General features: G+C 41.4%; 1 protein-coding gene across 2 annotated transcripts in view; it reads left to right on the top strand.

Annotated features, from left to right (window-relative positions):
* LOC141928116 (putative acyl-CoA dehydrogenase 6) overlaps positions 1-15498 on the top strand; it is a 96406-nt gene that overhangs the window by 72599 nt on the left and 8309 nt on the right. For both annotated transcript variants that reach the window (XR_012624666.1, XM_074835800.1), the window contains exons 5-8: positions 1865-2032; positions 8738-8911; positions 14660-14821; positions 14975-15125. Coding sequence is in view for 1 of the 2 variants with exons in the window: in XM_074835800.1 (XP_074691901.1) it covers positions 1865-2032; positions 8738-8911; positions 14660-14821; positions 14975-15125 (655 nt within the window). In the remaining variant the exon portion in view is untranslated. The remainder of the gene's footprint in view (positions 1-1864; positions 2033-8737; positions 8912-14659; positions 14822-14974; positions 15126-15498) is intronic.

Raw genomic sequence — 15498 nt, forward strand, 5'->3', positions numbered from 1 at the left:
TATCTTCATGGCCATATCCCTGAGGCTGAGTCCTCTTGACTTTAGTAAATTGTTAAGTAGGCTTTCAAAGCCTATTTTAAAGTATTTTAAACATAAAACTTACTTATTCACTTGTTCATTGTTCTTCTAATTTAAAGAGAATAAACTCTTCATAAGTTGATTTTAAATAGTTGTTTCTCACATGTTTGAAGCAAACTGTCAACCGTCACATCTGGGAGTACTTGAACATTCCCATTAGTAAGGCATTTGTTCTTTAATCTGTATTTGGGTGGTTAGTCCCCTGTGACGCCAGGCTTACAAGGACTGTTTACATTTGTGATAACATCACAGTGCTCATTGTTACTCTGCAGAATTTCTGTGGGACTTCTATCTAATCTCTTCAGTAGCTGTTCCACGGCAAAGGGATGTGTGAGGTAAATCTCTGTGTATGCTCCCATCCTTTTCACACTACTTCAGTACGGTGTCATATTTCTTATTCCAGCTCTTGTGTGTCCTTCATTTATTATTTACTCTCCATGTATATGATTGTCCAGTGTCTGTGTTCACGTATTATGAGCATCAGTACTTTAGGTTCCTTCAATTTGCTGGCCTTCATTATTATACAGATTTCATATCAAGTCCCTTGGACAGATTTGGCATAGTCTACTGTTTTGGCAGATTTGGCATTGACTACTGTTTTTATCCACATTAGTACTCTTTATTTATCCAGATTAGTACTTTGTTCATTATTATCTGCTTGTAAATTCCTTTAGCCATAGTTATATCCGATATTCCCTTGTGTTATGTCTTATACAATTTTCTCCCATCATTTTTCCCTAGTTCCTTCATTAACCAGACTTTTCAGCCATGCTGACCTCAGTCCCAGTTTGTCTTGTAAAAGAAGATCAGATACTTGGTTTTGCTTTGTTTTATGTTTAGAGCCTTTGGAAAGAAGGTTCAGGTGCAGACTGAGGTGGGTGTGTATGAAGGTATAACTAACTGACATTTGGTGTCTGACTCCTACTGTCCAAGTCCACTGCCTCCCTCAGTAGGTGGGCTCTTGTGGACTTCATAGTCTCATTAGATTTACAGGTGCTGTGAGGGGGTGTGGTAGGGTTCTGTTATACCATCACCTACTTATAGTTAGATACCTGTTGGAGAGTCTTCCTCAGTTTTAGTTGAAGTTCAGTTGGAGGGGAATGAAGCCAGCCCTTTGGAAATGTATGTAATAACTAATGATTCATTCCAGCTGTCTGTTGCAGCTAGGGCTGCTTGCAGCGTGATGTGAACACTCACAGATGAAAATGAATTTTTTTTTTTTGCCAGGGTATATAAATAGCAGGTGTTTAGAACTCCTTCATGTACAGACATTCTTAGCATTTAAACTTGGCCTTTTGAAAGTTTATTAGCTTTTAATTTATTACGCCATTCTGACCAAGAACATGCAGGAAGTGCATGTACGTATGTCTTTATGCATACGCAGATATTGAGGCTTATGTTTGTTTAAGTCAGGACTCTGAAATTAATGGCCTCATCAGTGACTAATGTGCACAGTAACAGAAACGTGTAATAGATCACCTCAGACTGAAATGTTTCTGGCCTGAGTTTTTGATGACCAAATTTAGTTAGGGAAAGTTTTTTGCTTTCATCCACTGGGGTGAAAAGGGTGAGAAAAGAGGTCAGATTTCCCTGGCTTGCCTTCCAAGAGTTGTCCACATGGGTCTGCCTTGTGCAGCCTGGAAGGGTGAGAGGATGTAGTGGGTAAGAAGGGAGAACCAAATATGGCTGTCTGAGAGCAAGGTGGGAGTGACTCTGTCAGTCATACAGAGACCAGCTTATCCCTCCTTCACAAGAATAACCCTTCATTTCCTATGTTTTGGAATAGATATCAAGACAACAGCTGTGAGAAAAGGCGACGAGTATGTCATAAATGGTGGTAAGATGTGGACTACATCCGGGTGCCAAGCAGACTGGATGTGCCTGCTGGCAAACACCAGTGAAGGACCTCGCCATCAAAATAAATCTCTCATATGTCTGCCAATGAATCTACCTGGTAATAACACAGAACTCTTTCTCTTCTAATTTGATTTTATTGGTGTTCTTGTGTATGCTTAATACAAGAAGGAAGGGTGTTTGACAGAAAGGACTGCACCCATAAATGCTCTTTTAAGTTAAGTGTTTCACTGTCACACAAAGTTGGTTCTGAAATGCATTTGCAAACTTCCACAAAAAAAGTAGGGGACAAGAGGAAATGAGAAGCAAGTTAAATATTTTGCAGGCTTCAGCTTGCAACTCCCAAATAATTTTATATGGAGAGTCCTTTTTGCCAAAAATAAATTTATAAAAGTTGTTCAGATACATTTGCTTGAGAGTATTTCGTAACCACCTCTGAGAATGAATAGACAAGTCAATGCCAAGGACAAAATTAATGCCTCAAAGAAATTATTAAAAATAAAGCCAACATTTTTTTTTGAAAGTTATAATATCCAATGTCTTTTAGTTTTGGAGCAGTTCCACAAAACTTTTATCTTGGTTTTCTGTCCCCAAACAGCATGAAGATGCAAACAGTCCGCAAAATAAATAACATATTACTCTATTTACATAGATCTTTGCTACATATGAACTATATGTAAAATATTCTTAAACTGTCTTTCCAAATAACATTAAACTCCTGTTTTGTAGGAAGACTGGTAAGCAGAATATATACTTCTTTTTTCAATGAATGGAGAAGTATTTTTAAGCTTGCTGTCTGATTTCTTCAGAAAATATTAAAAGTGATTCTCAAACGTAAAATAAAAGGAAAAAGAGCTTAGAGATTTCAAACTTGGGAAATACCTCCCCAAACAATCTTATCCCACATGCCAATACGTGACTCCCAGGAGCCCATGGGCAGTATCTCACTCCGTTAGGGTGAGTTTACTGACCAGCTTACTAGAAGGATGCAATGCTGTTGCTGTGATTGTATTGTGTGGGTGGTTCTGATCTTCCTCCACCACCCAACTTGGTGGGCTTGCTGAAAAGAAGTGCAGGCATACTCAGGGTGCTTCATCGCTGTGCTCTGCAAATGGATCTTTTTGCCAGGGTGCTACTATCGTTATCAGTTTAAATTACAAAAATAGTCTGTGAGTTAAATGTGGGCTGGAGCGAAAGCTTCAAAGATCTTGGAAGTAGGGATTTGTTTTTGAAGAAGACTAGTAATTTGGGTGAAGACACCGAAGAAACACATCCTGATCTAAGGGTACAAGTTTCAGTGGTGCAGTTCACACAGTGGCTGTTCTGAGTAGTCTGCAGACCTTGCAGCAATAGTGTACTGTATGCATGAAGGACATCATTCAGAGAGGATATAGTTAAGACTGTGTTGACAGAGACCTTTTGCAATATTAACACCTGTTCAAAAGCTTTTAAACCTTTTTGGTTTTCATTCATTTTAATATTTAAAAAAATATATATTAATTTGTTAATATATAATGTATAATATATTTTAACATGTATTATAAATAATATGTAACCATGTATATTAATATATTTATATTCTAATATAAAATAGTTTTGTTCATTCCATTCAGAGTATTTTACATAAAAAATATACATCATTATCAGCATTTCACACATTAGGGACATCACCATGGCAGTGAAGTGAAGGTCCATATGTTCATTGAATGGATCAGACTGAGAACAAAACCCAGGTCTCCAGTGTTGCAAAAGAGGGTGATGAGAGCTACTTGTAAATGAATTTCAATATGGAGTAGGTCAAGCAAGTGAGTAAGTTGCCTTGTGAATTAAGCAAGTTCTAAGTGTGTTTTGAGTTTCTGCAACCTCTGCTCATGCAAGACAGACTTTGAATGAGAGCTAACAGAAAGTGGACCTGAACTGTTTCACCAGTTGTTGACTTTGTCCTTGTTGATAGTGATGAGTGAACATGCAACTCAGAGCCATAATCTCCCTTCCAGGTAAATGGACTTACCAGCCATCTGCATGAAGTCCTCCTTGTGATTTTTCATGAAGGGGTCAGAGTGTAAATTCAGTATTGCTGCTCTGAGATCAGTTTTCCAAAAACAACAGAGCAGCCAACCCACTGTTAGAGGCGGATCAAATGTACAGAAATTGACTTGGAGGTTTTCAGCTACTTTGCTTATTCCAAAAACATATGTGAGTCATTGTAGCTTTGGGAGGGGAGTGTTGTTAGGTCACACAGCCTATACACAGACCTTCTTTACCTGTGGTAGATAGATTTTGAGTAGAAAAATAGCCTGAGTCACCTGAAGCTCATCTGCAGAAGTGTAGAAGTCTTCCTAGAAACAAAAATTGCACTCCTCAAGTATGTATGTGGTTTCATTCTTCTGTGTGATACAGATACTGACCTCCAAAAGGGCCACTGTAACAAGGTTGGTGACTTTTTGAAATGAAGTATTAAGATGGTTGATTGTGCGCATTGGATGGGTCATATCAGAAGTGAGATTTTTCAAGGAGACAAAGAGGAAAAGTAGGAAAAAGGCTGCCATTTGACACAGATATGAGGAGGAAGCTCCAGCTGTTTTGATACATCCTAAGGATGTCTGTCTGCCAAAGATTGTGCTCCTTGGAGGGCAGCAGACCAAGACTGTAGAGGAAGTGTCTAGAGGACATCACCGAATGATGCACTATAAGCGTCTGTAGATGTATGTGTGTCAAAGCTCAAGAACGAGTGCCATGGAGAACAAGTGTGTTATGTCTGACGAATTGCTGAAGTCACCAGCCTGTATGGCAGGGTACGGAAGGGATCCTTGACGCAGTGGTAACGCATTCCTTGCTGGCAGCTGGAAGGACATGGAAGACTAGTCCAGCATTTTTCACAAAACTGTTAATTGTTTCATACTTGTATAATGTGGTGATAAAAAAAAAAGTTCCAAGTCTGAAAGCAAATTATTAACTTCAACAGCTGGTAGTTTATTGAAGATATTAAGTAGGATTTGCTTCTTCTCATCTTAGTTATGTACAGGGTCTATTCTGGAATGAAGCAAATCATGGTCTAGATTTGACAGACACTGTTGAATACATTTCTCATAAAGGGAATTTGCATAATGACAGTGTGGATTCACAGTAGATATCCAAATTAGGTGAATACTCCTCATACTAATGATGTCTTTAAAAAAACCCTGAATTTCTCATATGATGAAAGAGAACCTAACAAATCATAAAATGTCTGTGTGTAAGATATATAGACAAATGGCTTGCAGCCCTAATCTGGTAACTATGTGCTGGTTTGTCCTCTGATAGCGCTAGGGTAGATTGCAAGGAGGAGATAATAGAAAGAACAACATCCAGGAAAGGGGAAAGAACATGTTTCTCGGGTTGCAATTTGTAATGTGCCTCTTTCCATTTGTAATGGCACTAAATGGTGTCAGGAGAGAACAACTGCCTTTCTCTCAGGATAGAATATAGGAAATAAAAGAGATTGTCAGAAGGTTGGAGGAGTGGGAAAAAATGAAAAACGCCTGGGAAGAACTGCCCAGGAAGAGATACAGTAATCCATCTCGGTGATATTGGAGCAAGTAGCACAGATGGCTGTTAGAGTGATTTTAGTAAGTCAGGCACCTGGCCTTGCTAGATTGAGATCTGTGTGTGATTAGATGGCTTGTGATTTGTTTAATACAGACAAACTCCAGGAGTTATCTGGGCAGATGATTTCTACTGCTGCTGGTAACTTTTAGTATATAGTACCCCTTCTGAAGAGAATGAAGATAATTAAACTAAGTAAAGGAAGATTTTCATGCCCAAATTGTAGCCAAAGAGAAGATTATTTATCATTGTCTTCAAAACCGAGAAAATCTAAAGCGTGTGCTAGCCACAGGGTGGACACTACATGAGGCTGATGCAGTTTGGCCTCTTCCTCAATGAGAAACAAGAATTAATCTAAGAGCAAGTGAAACTGGTAAGGCACAACAAGGGGGGGATGCTGCTAGATTCAGGAAACTTGAACACACAACCCAATCTGGAAGAATTATGGATAGAAATCATTAACATTTAGCTCTTCTAACCAAACCTGTGAAAGCTTTCTTAAGTAGTTGTTGTGTGTGGATCTGGGGAAGTGCACAGTAGGATTGATTTAGCAATATAAAGAACTGGCAGCCGTTGTACTTTTTCCAGCAGAGTCCTTGGTAAACTGTACTAACAAGAGCAGTAAGTGCATATTCATATGGATGAGGAGCAGTGATTGCATAAAACCAGCTGGAAGTAGACTGAAGACATGATCTCTGAGACTCTCAAAGAAACCAGCCAGTAATATTCCAACAGGAAAAGATGTTCCAGAAATCATTTGGGCCTGTAAATGGTTCAGTGTGTGTTTGTTTAGCTCTGATTTTAATACAGAAACGAACCACAAATGCTTTTTTGGTATGACTGGGTGAAAATTGCTGGATAATTTTCAATCCATGAGTCAAAAATTTTTATACAGCTGTCCTTATTTTCTTCCTGTGTTGAACACATATCAAAGCAAGTATTCCTAACACATAATCTTTTTATAGATTGGCTGTTGGAGAAAAATCTTGAGTGGAAGGTGTGGAAGTCTATGTGGATCTGATTCTGAGAGCAGTCTTGGCATTTGGAAACAGTGTCAGTATTACATCCCTGTGGAGAGATGAAACTTTCCAAAACCTTATTCAGTGCAGCCAGAGAGAGTGAATATGAAGGGAATGACTGCTAACTTTTTCTGCCTGCAAAACCAAAGTAATTTTCATATGGTTGAAGGCCTCCTGTCAGTAGAAGTTGAGATGTCTGTATTACTTCAGAAAGAGATGTTCACTGAAAGACATGAAGTATAGCAAGGTACAGACAAGTACTGAGAGGGACCACAACAATCTGTGTGGTGACCAACTCCTACTAAGCCACTGTAGAGAGTATTAGAGGATTGAAAAAAAAATGGAATAAAGAGGAAGATATTACCAGAATACCTCCTCATCACAAAACTGATTAGAGTACCACGTACGTGGGTAGTAAAATGTTTGGTTTTCTGCAAAGAGATACATGCTGATTTGGAGGACTGTTTTTCTAGGTATATTGACTTGGCGGATGTAATCAGCATGTTTTGCACAAATCCTCATACCTGGTGGTTGGCCTCAGTTTACCTCTGAAACATTCTTGACTTCCATCCTGAATATTCGCAGTAGCCCCAGAACAACAAGGAGGTAAAAACTGAAGACCAATGGAGTTGCCACAAAAAAATCAGTGGATGTCTGTTAAATTCTCATGGCACAGTGGGAAGCCATGCTTGCATCTGAACAATAGCAAGAAAGAACTTATAGCTGGGAAAAAATAAACAACAGGAAGGAGTCCTACCTGGTGTGACTTAGTAGTTCAAGTCTTACGTGGCAAAACCTGAAGGAACTGGGTTCATCTCCAACAACCCATTGAACATGGGGTCCGAGTCAGTGCTGTGTAGGGAGGTCTGTGGGGAACCAAGCCCTCTTCACAAGCATGTCCATGTGAAAACTCAGAGGAATGAACTGTGATCATTATGAACTAAACAGTATTTTGTAGGCCATCATAAAATACAGAATCACAGAGTCATTCAGGTTGGAAAAGACCCTTGGGATCATCGAGTCCAACCATCAGCCCTACTCTACAAAGTTCTCCCATACACCATATCCCCCAGCATCTCATCTAAACGACCCTTAAACACATCCAGGGATGGTGACTCCACCCCCTCCCTGGGCAGCCTATTCCACTGTCTGACCACTCTTTCTGTGAAAATTTTTTCCTAATGTCCAGTCTGAACCTCCCCTGTTGGAGTTTAAAGCCGTTCCCCCTTGTTCTGTCACTAATCACCTGTGAGAAGAGACCAGCACCAACCTCTCTACAATGTCCTTTCAGGTAGGTGTAGAGAGTGATGAGGTCTCCCCTCAGCCTTCTCTTCCTCAAACTAAACAGTCCCAGCTCCTTCAATCTCTCCTCATAGGATCTGTTCTCCAGGCCCTTCACCAGCTTCGTTGCCCTCCTCTGCACTCGCTCCAGCCCCTTGATATCTCTCTCATATTGAGGTGCCCAAAACTGGACACAATACTCAAGGTGTGGCCTCACATACATAGTTTTAACCATACATAGTTTTAATAAAATTTGGAGTTGATATGGAATTGTTGGATGTTTGTAGCAGTTACAAATTTGAGTCTAACTTTTTATTATTAGGAAGAAGCGGTGTGGTGTGCTTATAAACTCTGTCTTCTACACATACCAGGAAAAATCAGGGTAGGCTAGAAAGGGGAGGATAAATGTGGAAGAGAGGGAAGGAAGAGGATTTCTAGGAGGAGAAATTCTCCAGTTGCAGCTTAAAACATAGCTTTGTTTTTGTCATTATTAAATATTTCTCTACGGTTTCACAGCAGTGCAGGAACTCATCAAATACCACTAAATTGAATTCCAGCATTTTATTATATTGCACTAAAAATGAAATGTAAGCAAATAAATATTGCATTGTTTCAAGATGTGTGAAGCAAGATTATTACTACTAGTAGACAATTATTATTTGGGGACATAATGAAAAGCGGGACCTTTACAATTGCCGTTTCCAATTTGCTAGTTAAATAAAATGGAAAAACTCTTAAAAATAGGATATGGACCCTTTTACTCTTAAATTCCACAATATTATTATGTTTTTCCTAAAGGCAGGTTTCACTGTAATCTTGGCACATACTTTCGCATCTGCAAACTTTGCTTTCTTAAAATGCTGTACTTGTACATAGTGCTTCTATTTTTTGTGGCGTTTCTAATACCCCTTTTTCTTCAGGCATTCACGTTGCTAAAAAGATAGACAAACTAGGCATGAGGTCATCGGACACAGCTCAGATCTTTTTTGAAGACGTAAGGGTCCCCAGCAAAAACCTCATCGGTGAGGAAGGAAAGGGTTTTACATATCAGATGTTGCAATTCCAAGAAGAGCGGCTGTGGGGAGCAGCCACTGGTAAGTCATCATTTGTGCTTTTGGGGCTGGGCAGGGACATAGGGGTCACCCTTCGCATGACTAACAGCACTTTCCTTTTATTGTAAATTGCAATAACCTCTTACGATCTGTTTTTGAAATCTGTCATAGTCTGGATACAGACAACCTTCCCTTTCTGTAGGAAAACTTGAAATAGAAACTATTTTGTGAGGCATCACAGAGGCTGGTTTTGCCTTGTTTCTTTTTCTTGGTGCTTTTCCACTGATAAGAAAATACAGCATCATGTTATGTCTGCTACAAATACAGTACAAAGGCTATCAAAATACTGGCATGAAGTAGAAAGACTGACTTTTCCTGTAGTAGTCAGCTATGATATTTATCCTAGATTTTAGAAAATTAACTTAGTGGCTGTGTAAGAAGTGGCTCTAACAGGATGCAAGAGCTTTGTTTTGCAGATCTGTTTTACCTCTGTACACTTTGGACATAAGTGGTACAGCACCGAATTCCTTTCCCTGAAGTTATGCTGTCACACAGTTCTTGGCACTCAGGCCATACTTGAATCCGCATATTTAAATTACAGGGATTATGGATATTCCAGGTAACCAAAAGTCTGGATTTTCAGCCTCCCAGCCTTTCCTCCCACCCCACAGTGTTTGCTTCTTCAACTTAAATATAATGTGGTTCACTGTAAGAAGATTGGTCCTCTTTAAATTTCAGGGTTGTATAAATAATCTCACCACATTCGTGCTTCGGTGCATACCCTGTCTCTTACTGTCTGTGTGTGGCTAGGGGATCGGGAACTCTCAAGAAGTGATTTTCTGATTCAGTGACCAAATAAAAATCACTCCCTGTTGTGGGTTGATCACAGACCAAATATTCTGGAGTTCAGATGCTTTAAAAAATCTTTGGGTTGGGCCAAAATTCTTAGTTCAGCCTGAGATAAATAGTAAATGTGAGTAGTTTTAGCAAAGAACAGATTAAACTTGCAAGGGATTGCCACTGCAGACTCAGGCAAGGAGGAGACATGGTCCTACTGCTGGTCCTGCTTTAATTGAGGTGTACACAGACTGCAAGGATGTGCATTGTGCATTTTTATGCTCAGTTTGAAATCTAAATTAAACATTGAGAAACTGGGTTGCAGTGATACTCCCCAGGCAGCAGAGTAGCCCAGGCATTACTCATGCCCCAGGCAAAAGTGACGCGCACTGACAGCATCAAAACACAAAGCCTGACAGGTTAGATCACTCCTGTTAAAACCACTGGCAGCTTGGTACAGTCCAGCCTTGCACAACTGCCCGGCAGTCACTGTGCTCTGCCAGGAAGTGGGACACCAGGTTTCAATTCTTCTTGTTGCCCAGGTCAACACAGCAGGAGCAGGCGAACCCTCGCCCTGGATGAGCAGTCTGGGAAGGGGATCTTCACTCCCCCCACCATGGCCAGGCAGAGCCTGGAGGAAGAGCCTTGGAGCTCACCAAGGGAGAGGGAGCTGCCTCCTGCAGCGCAGTGGCCAGTGTGTTATACCTTGCTGGGGCCCCTGGTTTTGCTTTTATCCACTATCTGATATAAAATGCATGGAAGCCCTGGGAGCTGGGACAAGACCCATGGTTTGGGCCAAGTTGCAAACCTCAGAGGTAACCAGTTGTGGTAAACAAGAGAAAAGAGTAACCGATGTTCAGAAGGGAGCCAGGTGCTTGATGGATGCAGTTTGTTACACCACGACATCTAGCTGTTAACTTCCAGTCCTGCAAATGGTCTTACATATGTTGAAACACAAGTGTTTTGCTGAAGGCTCAGATGTGCAAAACTACACACATGCCTTCAGTAGTTTTGTGATTAGGTCTGCATGTGTAATTCTAGACCTCGCTTCTGGCCCTCAGAAAGACATTTCTGTTCCTTCCCAGTTCATGACTATTCATGTGACATTGAAAATCATCAGTTTGCTTTTAAGCACTTTAGGGACCAGTGCTGGCATTCTCACTTTCACTGCTTCCTAAAACTTGGAAGAGGCAGTTGACTGCCATTCTTTTCTTTCTTTTCTTTTTGGGCATTGTTTTATTTCATTGATGTTTGGGGATTTTGGTTTCGTTTTTTATTTATTATCAAATATCACGTGCTCCAGCCTTCTCTTTGTTTATTTATTATCTTCTTTGTGGCCAGATTTCAGAATATGTGGGGAGTTTCCTTCCTTCCTCACCTTTTTTTTTTTTTTTTAATTAATTTTCAGTCAAACAGATTTAAAATATAAATAGAAAACTAATTTCCAGGAATTGCAAAATTTGGTCACAGGTGTGGTCTTTTCTTCTGAGTGACATGTTATCAAAGGCATTGGTAAAAGTCGCTGTGTTTCTTGCTTCACTGAAAGAGAAGAGCTGCTACATATCTCTCCCATGTTGTGACACTCCATACACAAAGTCCGTTTGTGGACCTGTTGCACTGATCACAGGAAAAGAATGTTGCTAAGGCAACCAGATTTTTTGTGAATTGCTTAACTTGGAGGCAAAGAGGGAGTTCATTGTATGTGAGAGAGCAGAATGACACTTTTCTAATGACTTCTATCTGTAGTCTCAGTTTTATGAGCACCATTGAGTCATGACCAGTAATCAGGATGACAGATCCCTTTGCATGGGCAACGCACATCCTTAGGAGACAGATTGCTCAGCTTGGAGTTCACTGTACATCTCACTAGAGAGTGATCAGCCACAGCCTAAGAAAAATACATTAATTTCCTTTTGTTTTGAGAGGAGACATAGCAAGGCAAAGTGTGTTTACAGTGAACAGAACTTTCAAGTGGAAAAATGTAAGTTGGATGGAGGTGCAAGGAGAAGATTATTCTACATCTGGCAACTTCAAGTGCTTTCACAATTCTCGGCTGTGTGGTAGACCATGTGTTCCTTAGGCTGCCCTAGAGTGACATTTCCTGCATGTGCTGTCAGCTGAAACCTCTGGGGCCAAAGTTTGTCTGAGGATGTGGAGAACATTGTATGACAAAAGAGGAAACAAATATACCAGAGGAAAAAAAAAAGTTCAGAGGGAAAATGAGTTTCACTGTTAAGAACAGCATTTCCCTGTACTTCTATGACTGGCAAAGTATTGTGTGCTATTATGTTGTACAAGACGTGCTGCATTTTGTTGCTGTTTGCTGGACAGCTAAGCTTTGCCATGTTAGGGCTATGCTCATAGCTCTAAATACCTGTAGTCATAGCATCACAGAATGGTTTGGGTTGGAAGGGACCTTAAAGATCATCTAGTTCCAACCCCAAAACATTCTTCCTTATGTTCAATCTAAATCCACTCTTTTTCAGTTTAAAACTGGTGCCCCTTGTCCTGTCGCTACAGGCTCTCGTAAAAAGTCTCTCTCCATCTTTCTCGTAAGCCCCCTTTAAGTATTGAAGGGCCTCAACAAACTCTCCCTGGAGCCTTCTCTTCTCCAGGCTGAAGAACTCTCTCAGCCTTTCTTCACAGGAGAGGTGTTCCAGCCTTCTGATCATTTTTGTGGCCCTCTTCTATACCTGCTCCAACAGGTCAATGTCTTTTTTGTACTGTGGGCTCCAGAGCTGGATGCAGTACTCCAGGTGGGGTCTCACCAGAGCAGAGGGGGAGAATCACCTCCCTCAGCCTGCTGGCCATGCTTCTTTTGATGCAGCCCCAGGACTGTCCTTAGAAGATTTCCTCTGTTTATTTCTCTGTGCAAATGGCATTCCAGGAATAAGCAGAAGGACCATGATGGCGGCTAAGGAAACAGGAGGATGGATCAGCTGGGGTGGGAAGGAGGCATTGAAGCAGAGAGGTGGACACTGTGAGAGCAGTTTTCTCAGGCCCCCCACTCCCAGCCCTGATGTGTGGTGACAGCCTGAGCAGAGATGGGCCAAAACCCTTTCATGATCTTCAGCCCTTTTGCAAGCAGGACCTGAATAAGTGCTGTTCTGTTCCTTCCCACTCGGTCCTGCTCCTGCCTCCTCTTTGCTGTGTCCCATCTCTTCTTTCCCTGGTGCTGGATGCTGGGAACCACATGAGCTATGCTGGAGCACCTTGTTCTGACAGACCAGCACAAGACTAGTCCCTTGTCCTTATCTCTCCCAACTCCCTTCTGCTCTCCTAGTACTGGCATGTACTGTTTAGTTTCCCTCCCAGCAACTCAGTCGGCAAAGGATGAGACGTGCCTAGACACTTCTCGCTTTTTAGCATCTCTCAAGCTGGAGACAGTAGACAGACAAGTGAAAAAGCTGTTAGTGTTACACATGCTACAGCATTGTGTTACATGGGCCTCTGAAAGAACAGGGATGTTCCTGTGTACAAGAGATGTCCCTGAAAACAGCAATTTATTTTCCTGTCCAGAACACCAGCATTAGGGTGGCAGCATACTGTATTAACAGTATGAGAAGAAATGAGGACATTATTGTATATGCCCTTTTGAAAAATAAGCATTGTGGCTAGTTGTTTGAGAAAGGAGGGGAAAATAAGGAATGAGAAAAGGTGATCACCTTACAGAATGTGGGGACAGCATGTGAAAAATAATGCTCTGTGGAAGAGCTGGTGAATGGTCATGGCAGGGGGCAGTTGGTGGGATGCAGAGTCTGCATATGAGAGCAGTACAGGGATGAAGGTTAAATAGAGGTCATCTTGAAAGTGATGCAAAAAGGAATATGAAAGCACACCAGGCTCCTGTAAGGAACTGTCATGTGAGTAACTGGTAGGTGGGAAAAGAGATTTTGTAGTAGTCCAGGGCTTGGTTATATTTTGCATTTCAGAGTCAGAGTTTTGTGGTTTAGATTCTAAATATAAATAGATGTGGATATGCATATTTTAAAGAGAGAAGATGTGACCCTTCTCATACAGATGGACTTGTGAACTCTCTCACTCTCGCTACTGCTTGCCATAGTGACATGGGTCCACATATGCCAAACAAAATTCTCCACAAATTCAGCACCTGCTGTTAGCTTAGCTAAGCTGCAGAAGACTGATAGCCTAGCCCTTCACTTCACCGCTGGTTTGCCTTGGAAAAGAAACTTTTCCCTGTTCTTGTTTAAAACAAGGTATCTCTAAGTTTGCTCAAAAAGTAGCAGAGAACTAATTCTCTTGCTTTAAAGCAGTGTCTGCCACCTCTCTCACTTGTCTTCCATCAGGATCCTATTTTGATTCTGTTTCTGTTAGAAGCACTGTTTAGCATTTACCAAAAGTGGCTGTGAGTCTTAATGTTTTTCCCTTCCTTTCTATACTGGGTTCCAATCACAGAATGCAGATGTAGTAAGCAGTCTGTTCTGTTCCTTGATCTCTGAATAGGTTTCTTCCTTCTCCCTGAAATCTTCCTTGAATTTACATTTCTACAGCATTCCTCAGTGAGTACACTGTCTGCCTTCAGATTTTCTTTTGGGATTGCAACAGACCTTCAGGACACAGGTATCATGGAAAGCAGGAGTTGCCACAGGCTTTTGCTAGGGCCCCAAATGAGGCACTAGGGATAAAGTTTACATACTCATCATTACATACGGCTCTTTATGACTTGCCTCCTCTCCTTCCCCTGCCCCTTCACTCTCCTCCAAGTTTTGGCAGTTTGGGGCTTGGGTGAAATAGGGATAAAGAGGTCTTCAAGGTACAAGGAACCACCAGACTTCTTTCAGAATTGAAACTGCGCCTCAAACTGAGCGTATGGAATAATTCACTTTAGAAAACCTATTATATAGTTTGTACAATGTGAAAAAAACATCTCTTTCAACAAAAACAACAGATCTGGCTAAAATGATGTCTTGTTCTGTGCTTTCCTTATTTAAGTCCTGACACCTCTGGAAACAATAATACAAGAAACTATTGACTACACTCGCCAGCGGAAAGTGTTTGACCAGCCCGTCTTGCACAACCAAGCTGTGCACTTCCGCCTGGCCGAGCTGGCAACCGAAGTGGAGCTCCTTCGCTCGCTGCTGTACCGCACTGTTGGTGAGCTCCCACATCTGCCTTCCCAGATGTGCTTCTCTTCGTGCAAAGAATGTTGTCAGGCTAAAGGAACATGGGGAGGTGATTGCCAGAGAGGCAGGCTGTGATCAGTGACTGTGTGTGTGTAACTGGTTTTTGCCTTTTTTTTTTTTTTAGCTCTCTATGTGGAAGGCAATGATGTGACAAAATTTGCTTCCATGACTAAGCTAAAGGCAGGTCGTCTGGCCCGTGAAGTGACTGACAGCTGTCTCCAGTTTTGGGGAGGAATGGGATTCACCAGCGAGGTTTTGGTGAGCAGGTTTTACAGGTAAGCAAGCAAGTGGTGAAAGTAGGAAATGACTTTACTGAAGTTTGGCCTCTTAAATGCCCCACTAAAAGATCACCCACTTAAAAATGCAGCAGCTGCTAGCAGGCGTGAATGGTATTGTTCCACTGAATGGCAGGTCACTGAGGTACCTGGTGGATGCACGGGCATCCACAGTCCTGTTGACTTTGGGGTGACATGTGTAAGTGTCAGGATGTAGACTGACTGACTAATCCTTTGGCAAATCTTCTGTTACAACTGAGTAGTTTGAACTACCCACAGGTTAGCTTGAATGTCAGGTGAAAGAAGTAAACTCTGTGTTCTCCCTGATGGTTCGCTGGTACCTGCCAGGACAAGGAAAAAAAGGGGAAGCGTA

This window comes from Strix aluco, chromosome 1 (genome assembly GCF_031877795.1).
Source record: "Strix aluco isolate bStrAlu1 chromosome 1, bStrAlu1.hap1, whole genome shotgun sequence".
In the NCBI taxonomy this organism is placed as follows: Eukaryota; Metazoa; Chordata; class Aves; order Strigiformes; family Strigidae; genus Strix; species Strix aluco.